The sequence below is a fragment of the Rhinolophus ferrumequinum genome, chromosome 9 (genome assembly GCF_004115265.2).
Source record: "Rhinolophus ferrumequinum isolate MPI-CBG mRhiFer1 chromosome 9, mRhiFer1_v1.p, whole genome shotgun sequence".
NCBI classification, from domain to species: domain Eukaryota; kingdom Metazoa; phylum Chordata; class Mammalia; order Chiroptera; family Rhinolophidae; genus Rhinolophus; species Rhinolophus ferrumequinum.
The window spans coordinates 80456212-80483462 of NC_046292.1; the positions used below are offsets into that span (position 1 = coordinate 80456212).

The 27251-nt window shown below is 36.6% G+C and overlaps 1 protein-coding gene across 6 annotated transcripts in view; it reads right to left on the minus strand.

Moving 5' to 3' along the window:
* Window positions 1–5689: 5689 nt before the first annotated feature.
* Window positions 5690–27251, minus strand: part of RNF182 (ring finger protein 182) — a 68465-nt gene continuing 46903 nt past the window's right edge. For 4 of the 6 annotated variants that reach the window (XM_033113230.1, XM_033113234.1, XM_033113235.1 and 1 more), the window contains 2 exons: window positions 14445–14603; window positions 5690–8744 (listed from right to left, as the gene is read on the minus strand). In XM_033113230.1, coding sequence (XP_032969121.1) covers window positions 7797–8537 — 741 coding nt within the window. In that variant the 5' untranslated portion in view covers window positions 8538–8744; window positions 14445–14603 and the 3' untranslated portion in view covers window positions 5690–7796. Of the gene's footprint in view, window positions 8745–14444; window positions 14604–21705; window positions 21960–27251 lie in introns of those variants that run through there. The other 2 variants (XM_033113231.1, XM_033113236.1) reach the window with 2 other exon arrangements.

A 27251-nucleotide genomic window follows, 5' to 3' on the forward strand; every position in this document is an offset into this window, starting at 1 on the left:
AAGAATGAACAACGAGTAGGTGGTACATACATACAATGGGATATTGCTCGGCCATGGAAGGAAATGGGTTCTTGCCATCTGCAGTGACATGGATGGACCTGGAGGATACTGTGTTGAATAGAGTATGTCAGACAGAGAAAGATAGATGCAGTGTGATTTTGCTTATATGTAGAATCTAAAGAACAAAATTAACAACCAAAACAGAAGCAAACTCATAGATACAGAAAACATTTTGATGGTTGACAGATGGGAGGGGGGTTGGGCGTGTGAGTGGAAAAAGGGGAAGGGATTAAGGAATACAAATTGGTTGTCAAAAAGTAGTTCTGGGGATATAGCGTGTAACAAAAGGAATATAGTCAATAACATTGTAATAACAATGTATGGTGTCATATGGGTACTAGATTTGTTGGGGTGATAGAAAAGAGGGGTTTGAAGGGGAGGGTGAAAAAAGGTGAAGGGATTAAGAAGTACAAATCGGTAATTACGAAATAGTCATTGGGATGTAAAGTAAAGCACAGGGAATATAGTCAATAATATGATAATAACTATGTATAGTGCCAGGTGGGTACTAGACTAGTTAGGGACAATCCCTTCTTAAATTATATAAATGTCTAACCACTATGCTGTACACCTGAAATTAATATAAAATAATATTGAATATCAACTGTAATTGAAAAATATAAAAGGGGCGGGGAGATAAAAGGGAATAAGAGGTTCAAAGTTCTTGGTATAAAACAAATAAGTCATTGGGATGTAATGCACAGTATAGGGAATATCGTCAATAATATTGTGATAGACTGGTACGGTGTCACACAATTGTTGGACTTAGGGTGATCACTTCTTTAGGTATATAAATGTTGAATAACTACGGTGTACCTCTGAAATCAATATAATACTGTATGTTAGCTACATTTTAATAAAAATCTTTTTTAAAAAATCTGACAAGGTTCCCATATACTTTTATACTTGGCATATAAAAGTATAAGTACCAAAGAGGATTAAGTAATCAGCAGTACAATCTTCCTCCCCGTTCCAGAACAGAATTTAGTATTCTTTGATCTCCTGGTACCATTTCACTCCATCCTCCACTCTAGCAGCAGAAAAGTCTCACAAAGTAATGGTACATTTTGTTCTCTTTCAACTGGCAATCAGAGTTAGTCAAATTACAGTCTGGAAATAATTTTACAATTGTTAAAACTCTAACCAGAAATAAATTTGTAATGACAATAAATTTAAACATAGAAATACATAGTTCTAGCTGAAATATCTTGAAAAAATCCCATCAAATTTAGTCAACAACTAATTCATCACATGACTAGGGATATTCTCCATTGGTCAGTAATGGTGAATCCTGTAAAACAGGAATAATTACCTCTAAGACAAGTAGCTTGACTTCATTATTCCATGAGAAGTCATAAATGTAGACGGTAGAGGACACAAAAAATATTTTTAAATGGATAATTACCAATTTGCAGAAGACAAATATGGTTTTGTTTCATAAATCTGTGTTTCATAAAATGTAAAGACTTGGGGTGTGTGTGTGTGTGTGTGTGTGTGTGCAGGAGGTATGGAGGAGGATGGCAGTGAAAAGCACTGGGGTCTTCTATAAATGTTATTAAATCAGAAAATGGGGAAAAAGGAAGAGTGTAAGAGGTTTGGGCTCAGCATATAACAAAAACAAATGTTCATTTATTGACTAATGATGTTATTTAGCATAATAATATTTCATAGCAAAGTGTTATTTTTATTCATTTAAAATTCCATGTTAGAAGATAATGTTTCTTATTTATAGATATAAAACAATAAAAAGCTTTATTCTATTCTACTGAGAAGAAATTTGAAACATTAAGCCAGCTCTTAGAATTATCTGACTTAGCCTCCCATACATTTATTAACCAACAGATAATTGATGATTGGCTCAACCAAAATGGAACTGTATTGGCAAGAATTAGGGGGAGACATTAAGTTTAGAATTATACAGCATATATTTTACTTAAGAATAATGATTATTGATAATTTTAAAACATGTAAACTATAGATTTTATTACGTGAGCTGATTGAAGCTCTGCATACATTCTATTTGCCACTCAAGGGATTGAAAAACCTAAAAATGGGAGTGTACATAGAGAAAGTTCCGCAATAGTATGAAGACTGGGAACATATAGGGGACTGTATGGAAGAATCCACTGCCTGGAAGGGATTTTAAGAAAGGAGGGCATGGTCAGACAATGAACAAGAAATTATTCTGGCCAAACAGGATTACTCTGAAGAATAAACTGAGGAGTGAACTAATTAGTAGACTAAGAAGAAAATGGCACTGCCTAAAGTGACGAGTTCAAGAAGAAGATCTAAGAAAGATTGAAGCAAAAGAATATGAAGTCGTAAGAGAAATGACAAGTAGTCCAAACACGATTTGGAATATAATCAGAGAGCTCATTAAGCAGTTTAAGCAAGAGAGTAAAAATGTGTTTCAGGTGGGTGGTTAAGAAACCCAACTGGTATTTGGAAAGTTTGAGGCTAGAGTCAAGTGCATTATTTACAGGTTTGAAATAAAGTTATTGCACAGAAGATTTGGGATTCTGAGATTATAGAAATTATCTCATGAGATAAAAGGTTGTTCTCCATTTAATTTTATTCCTTCAATAAAAGAGGCATTCCAATGTTAAGATTTACCGAAGCTTTAGACAGGTGTTGGCTTCCACGACTCTATGTTCTCCTTCACAACATACTATCTGGACCATACAACCGGACCACCTCTCTTGAAAACCTTCAGTGAGGGGGAAGTTAGTTCTCACAGAGCAATGCATTCCAAATCTTTGGAAAATGAAACAATTAATGCAGGCAAGAATCATCCTTGGATGTTAAGACCATCAAGTAAAAATTGCTAGGGAAGATGATATTTGCATGATGCCAAAGTATCACCCCACAGATTACTTGCTAATTGCTCTGGCGGGGGAAATGGTGAGAACTGGAAGTCATCATCCCGAGTGATGAGACAGTATTTCGAATGATGGGACAACCTTTCATTTATGTCTCCTGATGTGGTGCAACATCAAGTACATAGAATCATCTAAGAAAAGGTCTTGCCCCAAATCTGAATCCAGTCATGCTTTTAGACCTACCTTTTAGTTTACAGGAAATACAAGTGATGGAAGAAGGAGTTAAACACCAACTTGAGGAAAAAGTTGGACAAACCCAGAATGTGGGACATTGTACAAAATAACTAGTCTGCTTTCTTTTAAAAGTTAATGTCATGGGAAAAACAAGGTGTAGTCCCTTTTCTAAAATAAAAAAGAATAAAGTACATAACGACCAAGTACAATATATGAAGCTGACTAGATAGTGGTTTGTGTTTTGGGTTTTAAACTATAAAAGATATTTTGGAAACAAGTAGAAAATTTTGAATAGATTGCACATTAAATGACATTAGGAAATGTTTTTATTGTCTTAGATATAATACCGTAGTCAAATTAGAGGATGTCTCTTATTTTTAGGGGAGAGAAAAAGCAAATATAGAGAAAAGTTAACAGCTGACTCTAAATGGTAACTGTACCAGTGATAATTATACAACTCTCTCAACTTTTCTGTATATTTGAAAACCTTCATAAAAAATCTTGAAAAACCTTGTTTTAAGTAAACTAATCTGAAATCTGCTTCCATTTGTGTTCACCGAATCATTCTAATACCACCCCCGTCCTCTTGGCTCTGGTGACCACACTCTCCAGTTTCCATTCCTCACTTTCCTCTGGCTCTGCTGACCTAACGCAATCCCTTCGCTCTCTCCTCTGCTTCCACGTTACAGCCTCAGAGAGCTCAGCCGTGGCCATCCGCTCTCTTCCACTCTCCACTTCTCGACTCCCTTAGCTTCAGGGGCTATTGAAATGCCAGAGATTCCCAAATGTAAGTCTTCAAGCAAGACCATTTGTGGGTCTGAACATAGAAACTTTCTTACCTAAATCATTGCATTGCATGGGCAAACCAAGATCGAAAATGACCTAGTAAATCAGAGCTCATTCTTTTCTCTTATGAAATCCCAACCATATCATTTAAATGGGAAAAGTTAATATGTTGCAAATCTAATGGACTCCTGATTAATTAAAATGCTTGCAGAATAACTGTTCCAGGTAATTGAATGTTTTAATTAAATCAAGTTTCAGCCACTTTAAAAAATACATTAGTACATATCCCTACTTAGTATACACAATATTTAGGATAAAATTTAATTTTTGATATTTTTATTCCTAATTTATTTTTTTATTTCTAAATTTTATTCCTAAATTTAAAGCACCTTTGTGTCAAAACCACAAATATTTGTACACTGAATGTACTTAGATTTGTATGATACCAAGATTTAAATGATATATTGAGCAATTGAGCTGAATCTGTATTGCCTAAGGATTCACTCAGAATTCACTGAAATTTCAAGGTTTTATTCACATTCATCTTTTTTTAATCTTTTTACACAAACGTAAACTTACAAGGGAAGACTCAATACTAACCCTCTAGTTTCTTAGAGGAGTAAAAATTCATAAAGTGTTTGTGGCAAAGAGTAGTAAACATCTAAGAAAAGGGCAGAGACGTGGAAAACATAAGGCTGAAGCTTCAAGAGCAATTGGTTCAACTTTTTCAGGGACCATTAAGATTTTGAAGAAAGCTCTAGAATATGTAGTGTTTTTGTGATGTTATCAAAAGAATCAAGGCAAGTATTTGTTTTTTTATCAAGAAGAGTATGCAAAAAGAAAAAGTCTCAAAAAACACAGAAATATGTAGAATTGTAGTTTACCTCATTGCACTGTCTCAAGTGAACTTGTTTCGACTTGTTCTGTACCTCAATAGTCACAGAGCTCATATATATAATTGTTAAATCAGTTTGCCTATCAACACAGGGTCCCATTGCCTTCCATGTCGACATGGTTGAAAATTTCTTCAAAACCAGGGTGTTTTTGAGTCCTCGTATCTGTTTTACTACCAGGCAAATGCTCATCACTCAAGAGTCTCTCAGCAGATTAGCTCAGTTCACACTCATGTACTCCAATTCTTTGCTCGTTTATGTAGAGATTTTGGAGTGAATGAAACCTAACTCTGGATTAACACATGGTACCAGTTCACTAATTAGCATAAGCATCTAACTGCTATATATTCCTAAATTATTCCTATTTTGCTTAACAATGGTCATATTTAGATATCAGGTAATTTAAAAAATTTTCTCCAACCACATAGGTTAGTGATTCCTCAGCCCAAATGGATTCTATTTTGTTAAGCACCTTGGAAAAATCTGGAAAATGACTAAAACAAATTAAAATTTAAAAATGTATTAAAAGATAAAAACAATATTTTTGTTTCATTTTCCCTAATTTTTCTTCCCTGGCTTTTTTTTTTTTTTTTTTTTTTTTTAAAGCATGAAGGCTTTTAGAAGTGGAATGGGTTAGATTAGACTTGGAAGGTTCTGAAAATCTTCAGGCATATGATAAAGGCATTAGCTGAATCAAGGTTTATAGAAATTCATGTTTGCAATTATCTAAGGTAAACAAAGACCTAAAGTAATCATTAAATCTTAACAGTGAGTCAGAGAAACCAAAATTCTAGTTTGGAAATAATAATTTAATGGACAAACAAAACACCACAGTGAACAAAATATTGAAGCATGTCCTTTTTTCATTCAACAGCATGGAAAGCTTTTTTTGTTATCATACATTTAAAGTCTTTACAATCTCAACTTACTAGCAACTAAAAAAAAAAAAGACCATCACAGTACACAAAGAGATACAAGTTTAAAACTGCAGACATACAAATAAGCAAAATGCATAGTAACCATGTCCAGAGCTTTCTATGAATCTCATCATATGATAACTCACCAACTTGTCTGCCATTACATTTCTAACATCAACTTTAACATCATCTTCGGTAGATAAAATGAGAATTAAAAAAAACAACCCACAACCTTATAAATATATAAACCCAAACCACAAAACATCTCCTAACCCTTGTATTTACTCTAAGTACAAATGGATTTTTGGAAATTGTATTCACAATGCTATCTAAACTAGATTTTATGAAATCATAAATGTATTTAGATGTATCTTGGGCTTAAATTCATTGGACCACATCCCTACATATACTTTCCTGTCATACTTACCTTGGGCATCCATATTCTCAAAGTTAATAGTTATACGATTAAAATCAAACTGCTATTCTAGAAATAAGTGTCAATTTTTCCTGAATTAGGAGATTGGAACTGGTCCACTGTAACTATATCACGTAACAAATGTTTCATCACAAACAAGTTAGAATAGTCTGAGTAATGCCCCTTTCTAAGAGTTATAAATATTTTAATGTTCATCACCAGCAATGGGTTTTAGAGACTAAAAAGCTTTTTGTTGCCTAATTTCCGTGGACACTCTATTCCTTCAAACCTAAAATATGCTAAACAATTTCTTCTCATAAATATATACATTCAACTGCTCCTACATCGTGAAAACAAATTCATTAACTCAAGTCACATAGCTTATACTTTTATTTGAAATAAATTGTGTAAGATCTTGAAACCCTTCTAAAATGGACTTCAACACAAGGGAAAGCACTCCGTGCAGTTGCACTCTCCATCTCCACTTTACTTCCTGGAAGGGTCTTTCCCAGCGGGGCGTCAGCTTTGTGTGTTTCTTGCCCAACCTTTCGCTTGGCATGCTGCAACACAGTCTTGCACATAAATCTAAACCATTATTTTTTGGTTAACTCAGGAGAACCTAAAAATATTTAGGTTCTCCGCACATCAAACTGTGAGGCAGAACACCTCATTCATTGTTTCTGGGTTTCCACTGCCACAATTTACCCCCAAATTCTTATGGGATTAAGTTAAATAAGTCCACAATAGAATTTAAAATACAATGGGGGGAAAAATGAAAAATCCTCATAAATTTTTAGCAACTAATTTAAATGGAACCTCATTCAGGATAAGGGGTGGAGTTAATTGAACTCTGTGGTTTAAAATAAACTAAACTGTTTTAAGGAAATCTTCACAAATGAAGATTTCCATGAACAATAACTGCTCTGTGAGAATTTCAAAGAAAATGGAGGAGACTGGAAAATAAACATGGGGAAGGGGTGTGTCTCAAACACAAGTGGCCACATTCTGTCATGAAGTTTACTTCGACGCAAATGGCTTAATGCTTTTAATTCTCTTTAGTAATATGGCAAAACAGATATTTAACTGAAACCACATGAAGGAATGAGGCCGCGTTTCCTCTTGGCAAGGGAGCATGTGCAAAGAGATCAAACACCTCAGCCGGGGTAGCGCCCACAGAGAGCAGCACTAACCTACAAGAGAAAACAGCTGCAGGGGGTTCAGGGGAGCACCACGAGCCGAGCTGTGGAAGGAGTGAACTCTTCAAACAGATGTGTCTTGGAACAGCCCTCCTCTGGCGTCCACCCTCCATTGTAGATTATTGATGATGATGAGAAGAGAAATCAGTTCATTCCGAACCTTCCACAAAGACCTCTCCTGCAGCCTAACCCGCCCCCGCCACTGTCTGCCTAGCAGGACCGAGTTTACACGAAATCCTTAGTTTACACAGTTTTGCTTCTTTGCTAATACCTAAATAGAGATGAACACTTGTACTTCCAGCTTACAGGAAAACCAACTGTGTCAACATGTGATGGAAAACGGGCCTCAGCCGTATGGCCAAAGGCTTTGTTAAGGTCACGAATGCTAATCATTGAGAATAGAAAGGAAAATAAATGATGAATTACCTAACTTGAAACATGGCAACGTGTGCCCCATTTCTTAGTTTGCTTATTGATTAAGAAGGTGCCATACAGTCTAGAAATTCATGACACACGCACTGGCAAAAACCGTACACCATCAGAATAACAAGGCTCGAAGGGACGAGGCTGACGAAGATAACCCCCAGGGTGACCTTCTTTGAGACCAGCAAGTAGATCCCTAAGGGTAGAGAGCTGAAGTACAGCAAACCCAGCAACCAAACCAACACCCGGATGGAGGTCTGAAACAGCAGAGAGGTACAGTTCCACACAGTCCAGTTGTGTGACACAGTGGTGACAGAGTCAAAACTTGCAGGCCTATAAAATTCTACCACAGGAGTAGAGCTCAGAGATGGGGAGCTCTCTCTCTGCACCTCCATGATGGTTATAACCAGACAGTTGGAGGAAGTGTGAGAAGGACTGACGAGAGAGGCCAACCTCTTGGGGGTCAGCAGCAGCTCGGTGGGGTTCTCGGGCAGGCACTTTTTGCCTTTGCCTCCACAAGTCAAGTTCACGAGGATGTTGTTGTCATCGGGCAGGCTGCTGACTTCGTCATCTGGCAGGCACGTCTCAAATCTGCAGAAAGGACAGACGATGACACCTTGGGTGGATTCACCAAAGTCTATGATCTTGTAGAGGCATTTGGCACAAACCCTGTGACAACACTCCAGCACTTTGGGTTTCCTCTGTTTCAGATTGTACCGATTATAACAGATCTTACACTCCAGCTCGTCAGAGACCTGAGACTCGGCAGTGTCTTCTGGCGGTTGACTAGCCATCTTGAATGATGCATACAATCTTTGGCCAGATGCGTCTCGTTGAAGAACTTCGATTAAGGTGTGCCTCTGAATATCACATCATCCAAATCAGGCACAGATGCAAAAAGGCAGGAAAGGTAGTGACAGAAACCAGAAATCTTCCAGGCATTTTCAGCTTCTACATATACATCTCTGTCTCCAACGCATATTTAAAAAGGCCATACGGGTCTGCAAAGGAAAAAAAAGAGAGATTCTAATACAGTGAAGAGTTCTAATGAAAAGTGCTTTATTGAATTTTCTGAGCTTTACCAAAAAGAAGCAATAGATTTAAAAGGTTAAATCCTTTTCATCTTTTCACACATTCCTGCCCCAGAACAGAAAAGTCTTATATTTATGCTTACCCTTTTCAGTCCACATATATGATAGTAAAGAAGGACTTAAGAATCTTTCTTAATGGTATAAAATACACTCCAGAGCACTGTAAGCATGGCTAGATACAGAGATTTTTCTCTTTGAAACTTGTAATAAATTCTGGCTTCTTTGAAAATAGAATGGCACATAAATCAGAAATAGATACATTTGTAATCAAACTCCATTCAATATAGACTAATGAAGGGTGTCATCGGTGTAAATACCAGTTGTCTAAATACCCTCATTAGTGCTTAGGAACACACAAAAGAAGGGAAATCTTAAGGACAAATGCTTACATTGTGTTTTCAGAAAGTACTTTGATAGAGATGAAAGCATATTTAAATACAGCAGACTGCTCTCACCTTCCCAGTGTAAAGGAATCTGTTATAAATGCCTTTATTATTTGACTATTCAATTTCAAACTTTTTGTTTCACTACTAGTCTTGAAAACCATAGTTGTACAAATACATTTGCTCAAGGAAGCGTGAAGGCTATGACACCTGACATAAGCATTATAAACAAGTCAAGTTCAATTCCCAAGCAAGAGAAGTAAACACAGATAATACATGCACAGTTATATCTGCAAACATGAAGAATCGTGCATGCATAGCGATCAAGAAGTACTCAGCGTTCACCTACTTGCCTGCGTTATTTCATGTAAACTCTCTTTCTATAGCGAACAGAAAGCATAATACAATCAATAGTCCCTAATGTTGACCTTTAGTTGCTATTACCAGCTTTGGACACATGGCTGAAGGTTGATTTCATGTGCTCATGTTAGTTCTTAATTATTAGTACTAATGGAAGAGAGAAACAATACAGGAAATCTCCAAATAAATTTTATTTTGCTTTAATATATGTGGGTTTTTTTGGTAGTAATTTGCCTTAAATTACGTTTTTCTTGGAAAAATATCAAAATGTGTTTGAATTTTTGAGCACACCCTCAAGCAATAATAGCAGAAGGCTGCCATAACAGTCGTGAGAAGGAGAGTGCAACTATGCTAGAATCTAAAATTTTCCTATGGATCATGCTGCCTTAACAGAAAAGAGGCAGTGGGTAGCTAAACTTGGATAATTTCTGAAATCATGAATAATTGGTAAATGAATACATATTACCTTCCTTTTTATTCATGACTTTAATTTTCAAATGACTTCATATAATACAAGAATGTATAATATAGTGTATATCAGTGGCAAGATATTCTTGGTGGGAAAAGGAAGTCAATAAATCAAAACTCTGACATCAGCCAAAAAATGTAGGTAGGATTTAACAAAAAAATATATAGTTTACTCTACATGAATGCATGTATTTCAAAATTGCCACCATAAGCCAATTTCTGTATCTCTACTCTTACACAGAAAAAAGGATATACAGACACAAACATCAACTCTTCTCTCATTTTCCTTCCATGTGCCCTAAATACTTTCTCATTCCTGCTCCTGCTCCTGTTCGGCATACATGTGCCCACCTCAATGCAAAACATGACTTTATCTTGCCCTTAATTTTACAAAGCAGGCTTTTGATTCTCCTATGGGATGAACATCCTTAGGATTGTAGCCAAGGAACAAGAAGGTGTTCGGTCGCTGTCACCACACCCAGTCCTAGCTGCTTTCACAGAACGGTCTCTAGTCCTGGGCGTGTCATTTGTGATCCACTTACTGGACATCTCCCATTCATTCAGCCCTCTGGTAGCCACACACAGACAAAAGCCCATCCGAAACGAACACGTTATAGTCTCCTTGCAGCTGCCTTCCCACTCAGTCTTACTGCCCTCGAAACTCCAGGCATGCTGAAGTAATGGTAGAATTTGCAAAAATGGTAGAATTTTGATTCCCCTATCACCATCAAAAGGACTGATGTATGTGAAGTTGTGTGAAAAAGAAAAACAAAGTATGTAAACATGTACATGAAGAGGAAAACAGAGAGTAAAACATTTAGTGAGGATAAATAAGCAAAATTACATCTAAAAGCACAGAAAGCAAGAGCATACATATAGATACATATGTATATAGTTACAAGAAGCGGAGTACAGCATTAGGAATAGAGACAGTAGAAATGTAATGGCTCTGTGCGATGTCAGAGGGGTAGTAGATGTGGGGAAGGGGATTGTCACTGAGAGGGATATAAATGATAAATGTCTAACTATTACATAGTTTTGTACACCTGGAACTAATAAAAAAAGAGCATACATATAGAAACACCAACAAATGGCCTACAATGTATGTGTAATGAAACTAGACACCTATCTTACACCACTCACAAAAATTAACTCGAAATGGATTAAAGACTTAAATGTAAGACTGGAAACCATAAACTCCTAGAAGAAAATATAGGAAAAAAGCTCTTTGACATAGTTCTTAGCAATGATTTTTTGGATATGACACCTAAAATACAAGCAACAAAACCAAAAATAAACAAGTGGACTTACATCAAACTTAAAAGCTCCTGTACAGCAAAGGAAATGATCAGCAAAATAAAAAGATAACCTATGGGGTGGGAAGAAATATTTGCAAACCGTATATATTGTAATGATGAGCAGGGAAAAGAAGGAGTAGGGACACAGGCTAGAGTGGGGCTAATGAATTTATTTAGTAATATCTAATTAAGTGATTTAGCAACATGCAATAGCAAAAGACAGGCAATAGAATGTGTTAATGACAGGAAGTAAAGGTGATTAAGACTAAACTATATACATTGATAACAATGTCACTTCAAAGGAGTACATATACATATAAGTTTAAGAGATCCCAAAATATGTTTACTATTGATCAAAAATCACTTGGCTAAATACACAAATAACATCAGTAAGGCGTATCCAAAAACAGTCATAAGCTCTAGAAGATAGTAACTATTACAGTAGATGTCAAAAGCTCACCAAACTGGGGGAGAACAGCACTGAAAAAGTCATAAACCAAAACCTTGCCAGGTCTGCAGCTGAGAGAAACTCAGGCATCTCCCACACCGCTGCTTGCTAGTTCCCAAGAATGCTGCTGCTGCTGGCGTTGTTGTTGTTAGAAGTCAAGGCGTCTTCTGATGCTATAAGCTGCAAGCTGCATATAAGTTTTCACAGTGTCAACAATCTGAAGAACGTTGCCGTTGTTGTCGTTGTTATAAGTTAGGACATCTTCTGATGCTGTAAGCTATAAGCTGCATATGTTTTCCAGGTGCTAATAAGTTCTCAAGAAGGCTAACCGTGGGGAACAACACTGGAGAGGTCGGGAACCAGCCAGCCCTCACCAGGTTCGCAGCTGGAAGTCAGGACAACCCCTGGTGTTGTAAGCTGTATGTTGCTGGAAGTCTTCAAAATGTTAGAATGATGAGAAATCACCAATGACAAATGATGAAATAATAATTATTGTACTGTCAACTGAGGCCTGTCTTATATATTTTTCTCAGCTGTACCTTGGAGCCAAGTTTCTTGTTCCTGCCTCCCCCTCCGGGAATGGCCAGTTCCGGGAGGGTCCGGCAGTTACTGATATGAATGTTGTCCATCTGGCCGAAGGGCCAATTCATCCGGACAAGCAACATCTACTGTTCTTGCTTGGGACCATCAGCCCAAGGTCTTCCAAAGCCTGGCAACGTGCCTGTCCTGTCATCCTGATATAACTGAGCTACTTCTTCACTTCATCTGCTGATGAGGGCGAAACAGACAGAACAAAGAGGGAATTCTCCCAATTCTTGATCAAGAATTTCTTTAAAAAAAAAAAAAAAAAAGAATTTCTTTAACCCTAAGCTCACCATCACCTCACAACATGGACTGAACAACAAACATCATCTCATATCTCCCTTACTCGAGAGAATGAGACCAAACAGAAAACCTCATCTCATGTCTCCCCTGCTCAGGGAAAACGAGATCAAAGGGGGACAGAAAAGCAACCTCATCCTGTATCTCCACTGCTCAGGAGAATGAGACCCAGAAAGCAACATCATCTCATATCTCCCCTGCTCGGGAGAATGAGACCAAAGGGGGAATTTACTCAACTCCGGATCACAGCACAGAAATCACCTCACATAGAGGAACAGATCAAAGCTAATAGACAAAACCTCACATCAACTAATGAAGACAAATTTTCTTCAACATTCGCTACATATATGATCAGGGTTAACATCCAAAATATATAATGAACTCATACAACTCAATACCAAAAAACCCCACAAATAATCCAATTTTAAAATGAGCAAAGGACCTGAATAGACATTTTTCAAAGAAGATATATGAATGGCCAACAGGTACATGAAAAGGGGTTCAACATCACTAATCATCAGGGAAATGCAAATCAAAACCACAGTGAGATATTACCTCATACCTGTTAGAATGGTTATTATCAAAAAGACAAGAAATAACAATTGTTGGAGAGGATGTGGAGAAAAGGGAACCATTGTGCACTATTGTTGGGAATGTAAATGGTGTAGCCACTATAGAAAACATTATGGAGGTTCCTCAAAAAATTAAAAATAGAATGACCAGACGACCCAGCAACCCTACTTCTGGATATATTATACATCCAAAGAAAATGAAAACATAATGTCAACTAGATAGCTGCACCCCAAGGCTCATAACAGCTTTCTTTATAATAACCAAGACATGAAAACGACGTTGGAGTCCATCAATAGATGAATGGATAAAGAACTTGTGATATATATACACATATACACACACAACGGAATATTATTCAGCCATAAAATGGACAACATGGATGGACTTTGAAGGCATCATGCTAAAGTGAAATAAGTCAGGCAAGTACTGTTTGATGTCATATGTGGAATCTAAAGAAAACACACATAGAAAAAGAGATCTAAATATGAGATTTCTGGTTAACAGAGGTGGGGGAGCAGGGGGAGTCGCACGAAGGTGGTCAAAAACTACAAATTTCCAGTTATAAGATAAATAAATACCAGGCATGTAATGGAAAACATGATGGCTATAGTTAACACGGCTCTATGGTACATTTCCAAGTTAAAAGAGTAAATCCTACAAGTTCTCATCATGAGGAAAATCATTTATTTTCCTTTTTTTGTATCTATATGGGATGGTCGATGTTAAGTAAACTTACTGTGGTACATCACAATGTATGTAAGTCATTATGCTGTACACCTTAAATTTACACAGTGCTGTGTGTCAATTATATCTCAATAAAACTGGAAAAAATGAAAATTAAGAATGGCTTGTGTATATGAGAATATATTATATTGTCAGCATTCACAATCAACTGGTCACATCAGTACTTTCTGTAATAAGCTTCTCCCCATTGGAAGAGTAGTAGGAATATTCTATATCAGGCCTGTCACAACTTCTAGTTCATAATTCAGTGAACGTACATTATTTGCTTAGACGATGTTGGGTTATTATTTGAAACAAAGCTTTCTTTTTTCATAGAAACACTCAATCAGATCTTTCACTATGTTAAGATATAATGTCATGAGAGCATACTGTTCATATTTATAAAAATTCATATGGGGGCTTAATAAAATGCAAAGAAAATACTAAATATTCTAACAGACGATGAAAAAGATACCTGCTTTAATTGTAAGGCCGACTTTAGTAAATCCACGCTACCACCTTGAAATACTGCATCACGTCCTGCCTGTGAGCGTGGCACTTCTGGGCAGGACTGGCTGACAGCCCTGAGCTCTGGTAGCACCACCGGAAACGCAACCAGCCCAAGCGTTTCTTCCTGCAATGGCATAAGACAGCATGGTGAGCGTTTTTTTCTTGGGAAGTTGGGGTACCAACGGCTAGACTGCTCAATAAATACTTCATCTGTTTCATTACGACTCTAAGGTCCCTCAAAGAACTCGAATGTATAATAACCTAAAATCTATAACTTTATAGGGTTACAATTAGTTGGAGTTGTTTTTTTGGTCCTTGAAATGATATGCATTGCAGCCCATTCCTACCCTGCCTTCACTCTGTAATTGTGGACAACCGTGATGACGTTCAGTGAAAGAAGCCAGACCCTAGCGAGCACATACTGTATGGTTCTATTTCGAGAAAGCTCAAAAAAGGTAACACTAAGCTGTAGTAAAAACAGGTAACACTAAGCTGTAGTAGGCATGCAAGTTTGGGTGGTAAAACTAAAAAGGCAGGAAGTAATCGGTATAAAAGTCCAGACAACACATGCCTTTCAGGGGACCGAGCATTGGGGGAGAGCATGGACCCAGCTGCCCGGAGGCTGACCGTGTTTCTCGACCTTGGTGGTACTTACGAGTGTTCACTTTGTGTTACACCACCAGGCAGTACACTTTTCTGTACTAGTATTTAAAAAAAATTTTTGGCTAAATACTTTAGCTATTTTAATAGCCCAGATTGTTCTGTCAATGGGTATTTTGGATCAACTTATCCTTTTTGCCTCTGTGAGTTGCAAGCTCATTAATTTTTTTCACAAAAATTGAAATGTCAGTCATTTATTTATCACCTAAATATCCAGGCATTATTGTAAATCAATGCTAAGATGGATGAAATCTTTACGATGAGCAAGTGTGGAGCATTCCTTGACGAGAACAACTGTTAAAAGTATGTCTCACCAGGTACACGGGAAAGAATCTGGCATACTAAAACTGCCTTAAAAATAAATACATGTAATTATGTGAGGTAATGAATGTGTTAACTAACCTTACGGTGGTAATCATTTTGCAGTATATATGTGTATCAAATCATCACATTGTACACCTTAAATTACCCAATATTATATGTCAATTATATCTCAATAAAGCTGGAAAAAATAAATACATAAGGTTTCCTTTTCCTAGAAAAATATATCACATATTCAATATATGAAGCTAGTATTCCTTATTAATCACTTAAGTCTTTAATCCTTTTATAAATCACCTGGGATAAGAATACACAAATAGATAATTACCAGCTCTAATTCTCATAAGTCAACTTAAGCTCTTGGACGACTGACAATTTTCCCTGCCCTAAATGTATATATAGTGTCATCTGACTCAAATCTACTTCCTCCACTGTTCAATTCCTTTGATATTGAAGATGCAAACTTAGCTTGTACAGCACTTTGAAGCAAAGGGCCCCAGTAGTCATCTGTTGTGTTGTTTACCTAGAATCCTTTTGTCTACCATCAGACCACACTGCTCCCGTCTCACCTGCCACTGCTTCTTTGGGGAAGTTCCCCACTCACTCCTACTATGTGAGTGTGGTTGGTCTGTGGGCACTAATCACAATACTGCACCTCCCTTCTCTCCAATGGTGTGGACTTGTGACCCAGGCCTGGCTAATGGCAGTAGTCCGTTACCCTCTTGCTCAGGACCAGTCTACGTGGGTATGTGACTCAAACCAGGCCTGTCAAAGCTCTTTCCCAGGACTTTTTCTATTTGAGGCTAGGGGAAGAGGGAATATGCTAGAAGCCAGGGGAGGGAGCACAGAACCAGGAAAAAAGATGTATGAAGGAACTGCCATGCCATCCAGACGGAGAATAAAGCCAAAAATAAAAAGAGAAGGAAAGCAGGAGGCAGAGCTACAGACTGCAGCAGAAGACAGACACCGGATGAGAGCTACACTGAGTTTTTGGCTCTAATTGCATGGGAAGGCTCCCGTGACCCATGAATCCCCTTTTTTTGCTTATGCTAGTTTTGTTGTTTGATTTCTGCTACTTATGACACAAAGAACCATGATACAATTACCATGCCATCTCTGACTGAGAATTTATTGTTTTCAGATCTAGGTTCCTACTTAGTATAGTACTCCAGAAATTATAAATAAATAACTGAATAAAACCACCCAGAGCCAATAGGAATTCTTTATTTTTAAATTTTCATTTGCACATGTATACACATGCATGTGCCCACGCATACACAAATTTATATGCATAAATATAAAAAGTCATACATATTGTTATTTATTAGTGGTCTCTGTGTGTGTTTGTTCTTTTTTACATGGTCAATTTCTTCTCTTCACGTCCCTCCACCCGTAGCAACCCATGTCACCTCCTTATCCCCAGTAACCCATATTAACTACCTGGTGTATTTTCTTCCATATCTATTTCCATGTACATATATTTATCCATGTACATATAATTTTAACAGCAGACATGCACACTTTTTCCAACGCTTTTTTCTAACTACTATATTATACCCAGTTTCCTGCATCTAGCTTTTCCCATTCAATAATGGATCATGAAAATCTCTCATTCAACTGATAGATCTCTAAATTCCTACCTAAACAGTCTCAAAGTATTTCACCATTTGGATGTATTGTTATGGAGCCAACCATGCCTTTCCTGTTAAGCATTCATTTATCTCCATTTTCCCCCCAAATGTTACTGCAGAACACAACCTTGTAATACATAGCCTTACATACAGATGTTAGTCACGGGGCAGGAAAAATTCCACTGCGGCATGAGTTTTGTCTTCTGTGTAAAGTACAGCCCAGGGAATATAGCCAGTGGTACTGTCATAGCTATGCATGGTGTCAGATGGATAGTAGACTAGTTGGGGTTATCACTTTGTGAGGGGTGTAAATGTCTAATCACTGTGTTGTTTTGTACACCTGAAACTAATAATAAAAAATAAGTAAAATAAAAAGAGATCCTGGGTCATACAGATATTACTTCTACCACATGATGCCAGATTACTTTCTAAGACTGTAACACCTACGGCAACTAGAAATATGAGTACTCTTTCCCCCTAACAGCAAAAAATGTTTCTGAGCTTTTAAATTTTGCCAATTTGAAGGGTGATATATCATCATTTGAGTTTGAGTGTCTTATTTGCTGGCCTTCTGCATCTGCTCTTCTCTGAACTATGCCTTCATATTTTTGGCTGATTTTTCTGTTGGGTTGTTGGGACTTTGTAGTCAATTTGTAAATGCTTTTTGTCATTATAGATATTAAACTCTGTCCTCTGTATTGCAAACACTTATCCAAATTTACGATTTATTGGTTTTGCTTAATATCCTTTGAAATACAAAATACTTAACTTTTCATGCAGTCATGTTTATCTTTTCTCTTGTAGCTCTGAGTCTCTAATCTTAGTTAATACTGCTCCTAATATTGTACATGCATTAGTTATTTTCTTACAAAATTTGTCTTGCATTATTTTTAACTTTTTTTTTCATTTTCATATATGGTATAACATAGGATTCTAATTTTATTTTCTTCCAGGTCAGCAGCTGTCTGTATCAATCCCATCTGTCGAATAATCCATTATTTGCTGATTAACTAAAATATAATGTCATGTATTAAATTCTCATGCATTCTGAGATCCATTTCAGACTGTCTATTATATTCCACTGATTTATTCGTCTAGCCATCGGTTTCGACTATAACAATTTGAATACCATGGTTTTTTAGTATAGTCTGATACCTGGTAAATCTCTCCTCAGTAGTCTTTTTTTATTAACTCATTCAACTATTTATTGTCAACTATGTTCCAAACAGTTATAGCGACTGAGGAGTCAACAGGGAGCAAAATCCCTTCCGTCATGGAGTTTACATTCCAGTGGTTTGGAGGGGGGTGGTGGAAGGATTCTTTCCTCAGCTATTACTAGTGGCACTTAACCTTCTGTTACAAACTTTCAGATCATTTTATCAAATCGAAAAAACAAAAACTGTTGGGACTGGAATTGGAATTGCATCAAATGTATACTTCAATCAAAGAACATGGTATGTCTCTCATTTGTTCAAATCTGGCTTTATATTCTTCATTAAGACATTTTCCTTTTCTCCATGTTTCATGCCTTTCTTTTAAAATTATTCTTTAGTATTTTTATGTTTTTTCACTATTATAATTTTTTCCCAGTCCTCATTTCTAAGGACCTATTGCTATGATGGCAGATGGAGGGATTTTGTTTATGTATTTTGAATCCAGCCACTTACCAAATTCTCTTATTCATTCTAATAAGTTCTACTGGGATTCTCTTGGATTTGAAAGTTATACAATCATATCATTAGGAAAAAGAGAGAGTTTAAGCTTGTCTTTTCTAATATTTATTCCACTTATTTCATTTTTCTTGTTGTAATGAATTCACTAGAAAATCTGAGACAATGTTAAATAATAATTCCCACAAGAACATAAGCTCCACGAGTCATAGTTTTTTGTCTTCTTTATTCAGGTCTCAGAACATACAACAATAGCCTGGCCCAAAACAGGTGCTGAAAAATATTTGTTAAATGAATGGGTGCATAGTGATAGCCAGACTGCTTAGTTCCTGATACTAATTGTAATTTTATTGTGTTTTGCTGTTTAGGATGACACTTACCAGTACTTTTTCCATTCTTTTTGTTAATTTATACTTTTTAGTAGTGTTTACATCTTTTAGTAAATGCTTTTCCAGCATTTATTGATGTGACAACATGGTTGTTTGTCTTTAATTTGATCATGTGAGGGATTGCACTGTAGATTTCCACTCTTACATTCTTGGAATGAACCTTACCTGGTCATAGCTGCATCTTCAAATAAGCTGATGGGTTTTATCTGCTAATATTTTATTTATAATTTTTGCATCTATATTCACCATTAAATAGGTCTCCAGACTTGCTTTATACTCTACTGAGTTTTGTAGTTAAAATATATGCTTACTTTACAAATGAATTAGGAGCTTTTCATAATCTTCTGGAACAGTTTAAATCATGGTAGAACTATTAGGTTTTGAAAGATTACGTAAAACTCAGCTATAACTCCGTATGATCCCACTGCCTTTATAAATGGTAGGCCTTTAATCACTTTTCCAATCTTTTTAATGGTACTGTCTCATTCAAATTTTCCACTTCTTCCTTAGTCAAATTCGGACATTTATATTGGCGAGGAAATAATCCATTTCTTCTGGTATTTCAAATTCTTTGCCATAGAATTGAATTGTTATCTTTATTATCTTCTTTGAATCAGTCCTACATCTCTGATTATGTCCTTCTTCTCATTTCTAGTCTTGTAAATATTTTACTCTTTATGAATTTTCTAATGAGACACATAAATCTTGTATCTATTTTATAGTTTCAAAGAACCAGCTATTATAGTTATCCTTTCTATAATTTTTTGTTTCATTAACTTCAGCTTTTATGTTTAATTATTCCCTCTTTCTAATGTAGTTTAGTGGGTTTTTTTGTCATTTCCTTCTCTCATTTCATAATAAGGGTGCACTTTGTCTTTATTCTTAAATAATGGAAACATCTAAAGGCTGCACAATTTCCACTGGCCATTATGTTCACTCCATCCAACAGCTTTTGGAATAAACTGTGCTCCTTCTGTTGATTTCTAGATACCTTGTAAATTAACTCATTTTCACTTTTGATACAAAAGTTATAAAACATGTTTTGAAATTTCCAAATAATAAAGTTCCTCTTCTATTTACTTTCTATTATTTATTTCTAACATTACAAGATTATGATCAGAGAACAAGGTCTATAAAAATCTCTTTTCCTTTGAATTTGTTAAGGTCTTCTTTGTGGTCCAGTATATGATTAAGTTTTGTAAGAAGTGCAAAAAAGAGCATTCTGTATTGAAGGGATGTAAGGTTCTAGCATATCTATTAAATATAACTTTATTTATTCAATTTCTCTATTTTAGGGGTCTACACAAAGTTCAGGCGGGTTGATACAAGTGAGAGAGGCTTATTCAAGTGTCTCACGATAACTATATTTGCATTTCTAATACTTTTGCTTCATTTCTAATACTTTTACTTAGTGGCTATGTTATTTTATATATGCAAGTTTATTTATCTCCTTCATACTGTGCCTTTTAAAAAAAATCGTTATAGAATGTCTTTCCCTATTGTATTTATGCCTTTAATTTAAATACTATCTGTCTAAACCTAATATTGCTAGCTCTGACTTTCAGTATTTGCCTGGGATCTTTGTCCGCCCTTTTATTTTCAACTTCCATCACTTTGTTTGAAGTGTTTCTTATAAACACCGTATGTCTGAGTTTTACTTTTTTAACTCAGTCTAACAGCATCAAATGTTTAATGGGAAAATTCAGTTCATTCAATTCAACGTAAAGACTTATATTTGAACTTATTCTTTCCTTCTTAAGTTGATTAATTTAGAAAAATTTCCTTTGCTACTGTCTCCCCTCATCTTGAGGTGTTTCTGATTAATTTTTTGTTTGGATGCTTTTTTGTTTGATACTCTTTTCCTGAGTATTTTTGTTAAAAATGGGTGATGGACATCTCTGCTTTCTTATATAACAGTCAATATCATTTACTCTGACAGGGAAATGGCATCTTAGCTATGCGTGTGATTTCCGGGCTGCTGGCTTTTTGTCTCCACAATCTACAGAAGTTTCCCCACAATCTCTAGCTTTCTGTGCACGGATGAGAAATCTGCTGTTCGTCTGATACTTCTTAATGGTAGTTAATTTGTTCTCTCTGCCAGGAAGCTTCTAAGATTTTGGCTTTTATTCTTTTCCAATATATACAGAGATGTCTATTTTCATAAATTTTGCCTGGAACTTGATGAACATTTGAATATATAGACTCAAGTCTTGATTCTTAAGCTCAGAAAATATTATTTAAGCTCAAAAAAATAATATCTTATATTAATTGAATTATTGTCTTTCTTCCATCTGTTCATTTTTCTGTTTCTGGCTCTTCTATTACTCACATGTTGTATTTCCTAGATCTATTTTCTCTTGTGAACTCCATTCCTTTATATTTTTGTTCTATGCTCTAAGATTCTTCCACTTGACCAACCAAGCCACTAATTCAAGTCTCAGGAATGACCATCATCTCCTTCAATTCATTTACTGAAATGTTCGATTTGGAATATCATGCATTTCATCTCTAGGAAGTCTTTTTGTACTACATTTCAGTCCCCTTAGGTGCCTTACTGTTTTTTGTCAGGTTGTCATCTGTCTCCAGCTGTCGCTCTATCACATTAACCACGTGTTCTATCTGTCCTCATGGCTGTCTTCTCTTTGGCTGTGGTGCCATCATTTCCCTTTGTTTTATCACTGGGGTGAAGTGAGTGCCGTTCTATGAGTGGTGGGTGCACAGTGGTCTCTCCTGCTGTGATCTAGCTGTGCGACACCAGGAAGGCGCCAGGGTCCTGCCAAGGAAAGACTTTCTGCTCCATTTCCTCACACTCTCCCAGACTCCAAGACAGTGAGGACTCAGCCCAGGAGTTCATCTTCATCTGTGTCTCCTGTAGGAGACACACACACACACACACACACACACACACACACACACACACACACTCATGTACATACAATGGAGTGAGGGCGATTTTCAATTTTCTTCCCAGGGGCCTCCCAACCTCGGTAGGTCAAGCTCTTTATAGTATCCAGTGCATTCTGACCCTCCCCCAGAGCATCAGATGCCAGTCTTCAGTGCCAGCCCAGCCCAGGAAGAATGCCCCCAGCTGCTCCCTTCACCCTCAACTCCCACGGAGCTCAGGGCTTCACCTGCACACACGGCTCTGTTGGCTCCAGGAACGCTCTGGGTTAGCAGAGGCAGACAGCAGAATTGAGAAAGGCAGAATAATGAGCCACACTACCCTGCTATATCCCAGAATCCTTACCAACTATAATTCCTGGATTTTTCCCACAAATATTTATCCAGATGGGAAATGTGAGAATTTGTGATTAAAGTTGTAATTTGGGGACAATATTGGCAGTTCTAATCATATTCAGTGACTATTACAAAAAGATACGTATCGAACTGATACTCATCCCTAACTTCATAACTATTTTTGAAAATCTTTTTATAAATTTTCCCTTCTGCACATTCTTTTGTTTTTCTTCTATAGCAAAATGACCCCAAGAATCCATAAATTTGACACACAAGGGGATAAGAATCCCTTTACTTTTCCCTTGGCTACCTTTCCTAAACAATACCATACAAATTGTACATTTTAATTCAGTGAGTTGGTATTAGCACATACCGGTTATATAAAAAAGCCATTAAGTAAGAATTTTTCATATGTTTCTATTTCAAAACATTCATATATACTTCACAAAACTGTTTTGGGTCTCTCCATTGTTTTCGTCTTAGGCTGTTTTGGGTCTTCTACCTCAGCTTTTCATGATATAACTCTTCTATTTCAATTCATTTTTTTTTCTTTTTTTTTTTTTTTTACTATTAGGCAATGTAGTTTATTATTTCACACAAAAGTTAGGGACCAAGGCCACAGTGCTGTTAGACACCTGCAGCCCACCCACCCACTCCTACCCTGCTCTAAAAACAGAACACAATCCAACAAAATACCACGGTTCAGGCTGAGACTTCTATTTCAAATTTAAATTTATTAGTAGACCATTTTACCTAAATATCCTTTGCCCTTCCCTTATCTTGGGTAGCAGATTGTTTGTAAATGGCTATAAATATTCCCCACAGTGTGTACAGCCTGTGAAATGTGACTTTCCATTCATCCCACCCACAGGTGGAGGAATCTGCTTTCCTCACCCACCCCTTAAGTCAAGGCTGGCCTTGTGACTTGTTGTGACTAATAAAATAAAGCTGAAGTGACTCTGAGAGTGCTGAACCCTCACTTCAGGGTGCCTTGCAGCTTTTGCTCCTGCCCTCTTGGAACTTGTGTGAAGAAGCCCAGGATTTTCTCCCTGAAGATGAGAGAGAGAGAGAGAGAGAGAGAGAGAGAGAGAGAGAGAGAGAGAGAGAGACAGACCAACCAAACACTATCATAAACCAACCAGCCTCGGAGAACCACCGTGATTACGACCATTGGAATGGGTTACCCCAAGAGAGACCAGCAAAAGAATCATCCCTGCTGAGCCCAGATGAAAATGCTGATCCACAGAATCACGAGCAAATAAAATGGCTGTTGTTTTAAGCCACTAAGTTTTGAGGTGGTTTGTGTTGTAACAATAGATAACCAACACATCAAGTTCAACTATCCCTTTCCAAACAATTCCAAAGCTCATCACTGTCAAGAGAAATGATTTTCTTCATTCATCAATGGCTGTCATTCCTACCCAGAAGAACTTTCTTACATACTTTGAAGCTGCCTGACCCTATAGTTCTTACAATTTTTGTGTTAGAAAATTCTTGGTCAGAATACAGTTTCTATATATTCTTCTGTATATGAACTTGTATCATTTCTATTACAATAATGTATGTTAAGGACAGTTTCTCTAAGGAGCTCTAAATTTTAGGGTTTCTCTAAAATTTTTAGAAACATTGAATAACCTTCACAATAGTGAAGGGCAATAAAATTCCCATTTAATAGATGTATAAATGCCCAAAGAAGGTAAGCATTTTTTCCAAGATTACATAAGAAGTCAGGACAAAGGGAGTCCAAAAACTAAGCTGTCACTGTAATCCTATTTTATGCTTGTCCAGGGCTCTATCTTGTGTATCACTCCACTGTCCATATAAATTACTTTTATATGTCTCAGAATGAGTTTAGTTTCTTCCAAGTAGTTCTCATACAGGTTTCATTTAGCCTGACTCATGCTTGCAGGGTCCATCAACCATTTTAATTTGGCATTAACGAGACAGGTTATATTTTTCCTTATGAAACAGCACCAACTGCCAAGTTTCAATTCTAATTTCCTGGATCCTCTTCCCATTCTCGAAAATAAACATTATTAACATTGCTCTCTACATGATGAGACAACATATTTCAAAGGGCTTTCTAACAAAAAACTGATACAAATTAAGGAATTGTCATTTTCATTATCTATGGTTCCCATTTTTAAGAGATGGTGTTAAATTGCTTCTGTGTTTGATTTTTTGTGTGTGTGCAAAATGGAACATTACTCTTCAAACATTTTCATTTCTTGATCTTCAGTTTTTATGACATCCTAAATTCTCTGACTAAGAACTCTATCCCCCAAAATACATGAGAGATTCTAGCACTTGTAGCAACATTCCTCTTTGTGAATAATTGAGGCAGAACATTGGTTTTTAAGCTCGGCTACTGAATAATGATACACGTTTGTCGTCACTCTAAGGTCAAGCCTCTCATTCACAAAACCCTATGCTCCAAACCGTAGTATTTATGACATTTCCATCTCAAACGAAGTTTAAACCATACATGTGGCATCTACCCTCAAGAAAGCCCAGTTTTTCCACCTAGAGATTTGTAAGTTGGCTTCCAGTTAGAGTGTGAGAGACTCACATTACTGTTAATAAGTACACCTGAAACCTATGTAACTTTACTAACAATTGTTACTCCAATAAACTTTAATTTAAAATAATAATAATAATCACTAATCACCAGTAATATGCTGGTCGCAGTCCCAATTACCATAGCTGTCAGTTAGGGAACATTAACAACATTTGTATTTTTGTATAGTGTGATAATCTCAGAATTGAGGTTTTTGCTATGTCTTTTCATTGAAAACCATCCTTCTTGCTATAATAAAAGGCTCTAACTTAGAAAACACTAAAAGAATAGGCTCAACTGGTACCACGCACTCATTATTGAAGGATCAACAGCTGACTCTAAATGAATGTAACCTATAACACCAATAACCCTAATGGTTGCTTAGCAGCATATTGAGCACCTTCCAGAACACTTCCCTTAAAGATTAAAACTCTTACTTTACCACTCCTCCAAGACCAAACAACTTAATTTGATGGGGAATCATAATCTGTGTATTAGAATACAGTCAAGTTAATGATCTCGAATTCTAGGCTATTAATTTTGAATGAGAGGCCACTACTGATACGTATGAAGGAGGGATCTATCATGAATTGTTTGCCAGTGGTTTTAAACCAATAAATGTCCAGCAACAAGGGAGGAAAAACAGGTACTCCTCACCGTACGTACAGTTATCCACATGTGCACCCTCAGGACCTGGACGTGCAGCCAGGGGCGTGACCACACTTGCAGGCGGTCCGGAATGGAAGAACATAGGATCTGGCATCAGGAGACCTAGACTTGGAGCCTGGCGCTAACATTGATGGTTATGTGATCTTGGACTCTGAATAACATCTGCCTCACAAGGTTATTGTGAGGATTCAAAGAAATCATCTAGGTATAAGTATTTTTCAGAAATAAGCACTGTATGGATGCTATTAGAAATTTAGAAATAAGGTACCCACTGATATTTTTACAGTACTTCAGCATTCTAAACTGGTACTAGATATAAGAATATGCATTGAACACAATATCAAAAGGTACGTAGGTTTTCTGTCCATAGATAGAGCACAGGCCAATGAAGTCTAATCTACCAGTTTTGCAAATCGTGATAATCTCCACTACTTGATGAGTTGAAAGGGAAACTTCATTAGTTTTTCCTTGCTTATTCTTTGCTTTTGCTATGTCTATGGGGCACTAACAGATAATGTATAAGTCTTGTAAGTTTAGATTGTTTGCTTGGTACCTTACACTTTAGTTGGAAGAGGCGAAAATATAATTTAAGGATTATATAAATTAATAGGATTAATAAAAAGGATTAATAAAAGGATTAATAAAAATACAGGCTGCAAATTACATTATTAAAAGTTACTGAGTCCTTTCTCACTAGACAAATCTCTTTGTTATTAACAACTTCTTCCATAATTTCCCTTGGCCAAAGTTTAATAAAACTCTCTAACCATATTAAGAAAGAATAAAATGTCTAAAGAAATTAACATAGGTGCTTTGCGCCATTTCTACAATTTCAAACTTACGTAGAAGTAGGTTATTTTGATGCCGATTTCTTTAAATAAAACTAACTCTCTCTCTCTATCTCCCCTCCCCCCCACCATATTCTTCTTCAAACCAATGTAACCACCTTTCTTTTGGGAGACAGAAGTAATATACCTACTGATCAAAAAAGTACACAATTATACACCTGAAGCCATGACTGAAAATCACAGACTTTCAATATATTTTTATCAATATATTAGTAATTGATAGGAAAGTCATCTTCAACTGCTACAGAAACTCACTTAAAAGAGCAACAGTTGGATTTTAACTCTTGATAGACTCATGATGTAGCCTTATTTTGATACTATCTCTCATTTAACCATTCAACAAGTATTTACTCAACGTCTGTTATGTGTCAGGCAATGGGCTAGATGTCCGGCATGCAGACAAATAACACGGGATTTCTGAAAGCAGAAGCTGATTATAAAGGTAAATGGATCCTTTTCTGCCATTACCTTGTTTCACCTCTCAAAGATTTTCTACCCAATGACCATGCCCTTCCTCCTGAAACCCTCTCTTCTTTTTACTTCCGTGATGTCATACTTTTCCAGTTCTGTTCCTGACCACTCTTTCTCAGTGTTCTCTGACAGCTCCTCTTATATCAACTGTCTAAATGTTGGAACACCCTTGCACTTGGTCTTGAGCCATTGTTCCTTCTCTAGCTGCACTCTTTCCTTTGGATTATCTCATTTACTCCAACAGCTTTAAATACCACCTTACTACTCCCCCAGTATTGTGTCTGCAGCTCATACCTTTCCTCTCATTTCCAGACTGCCT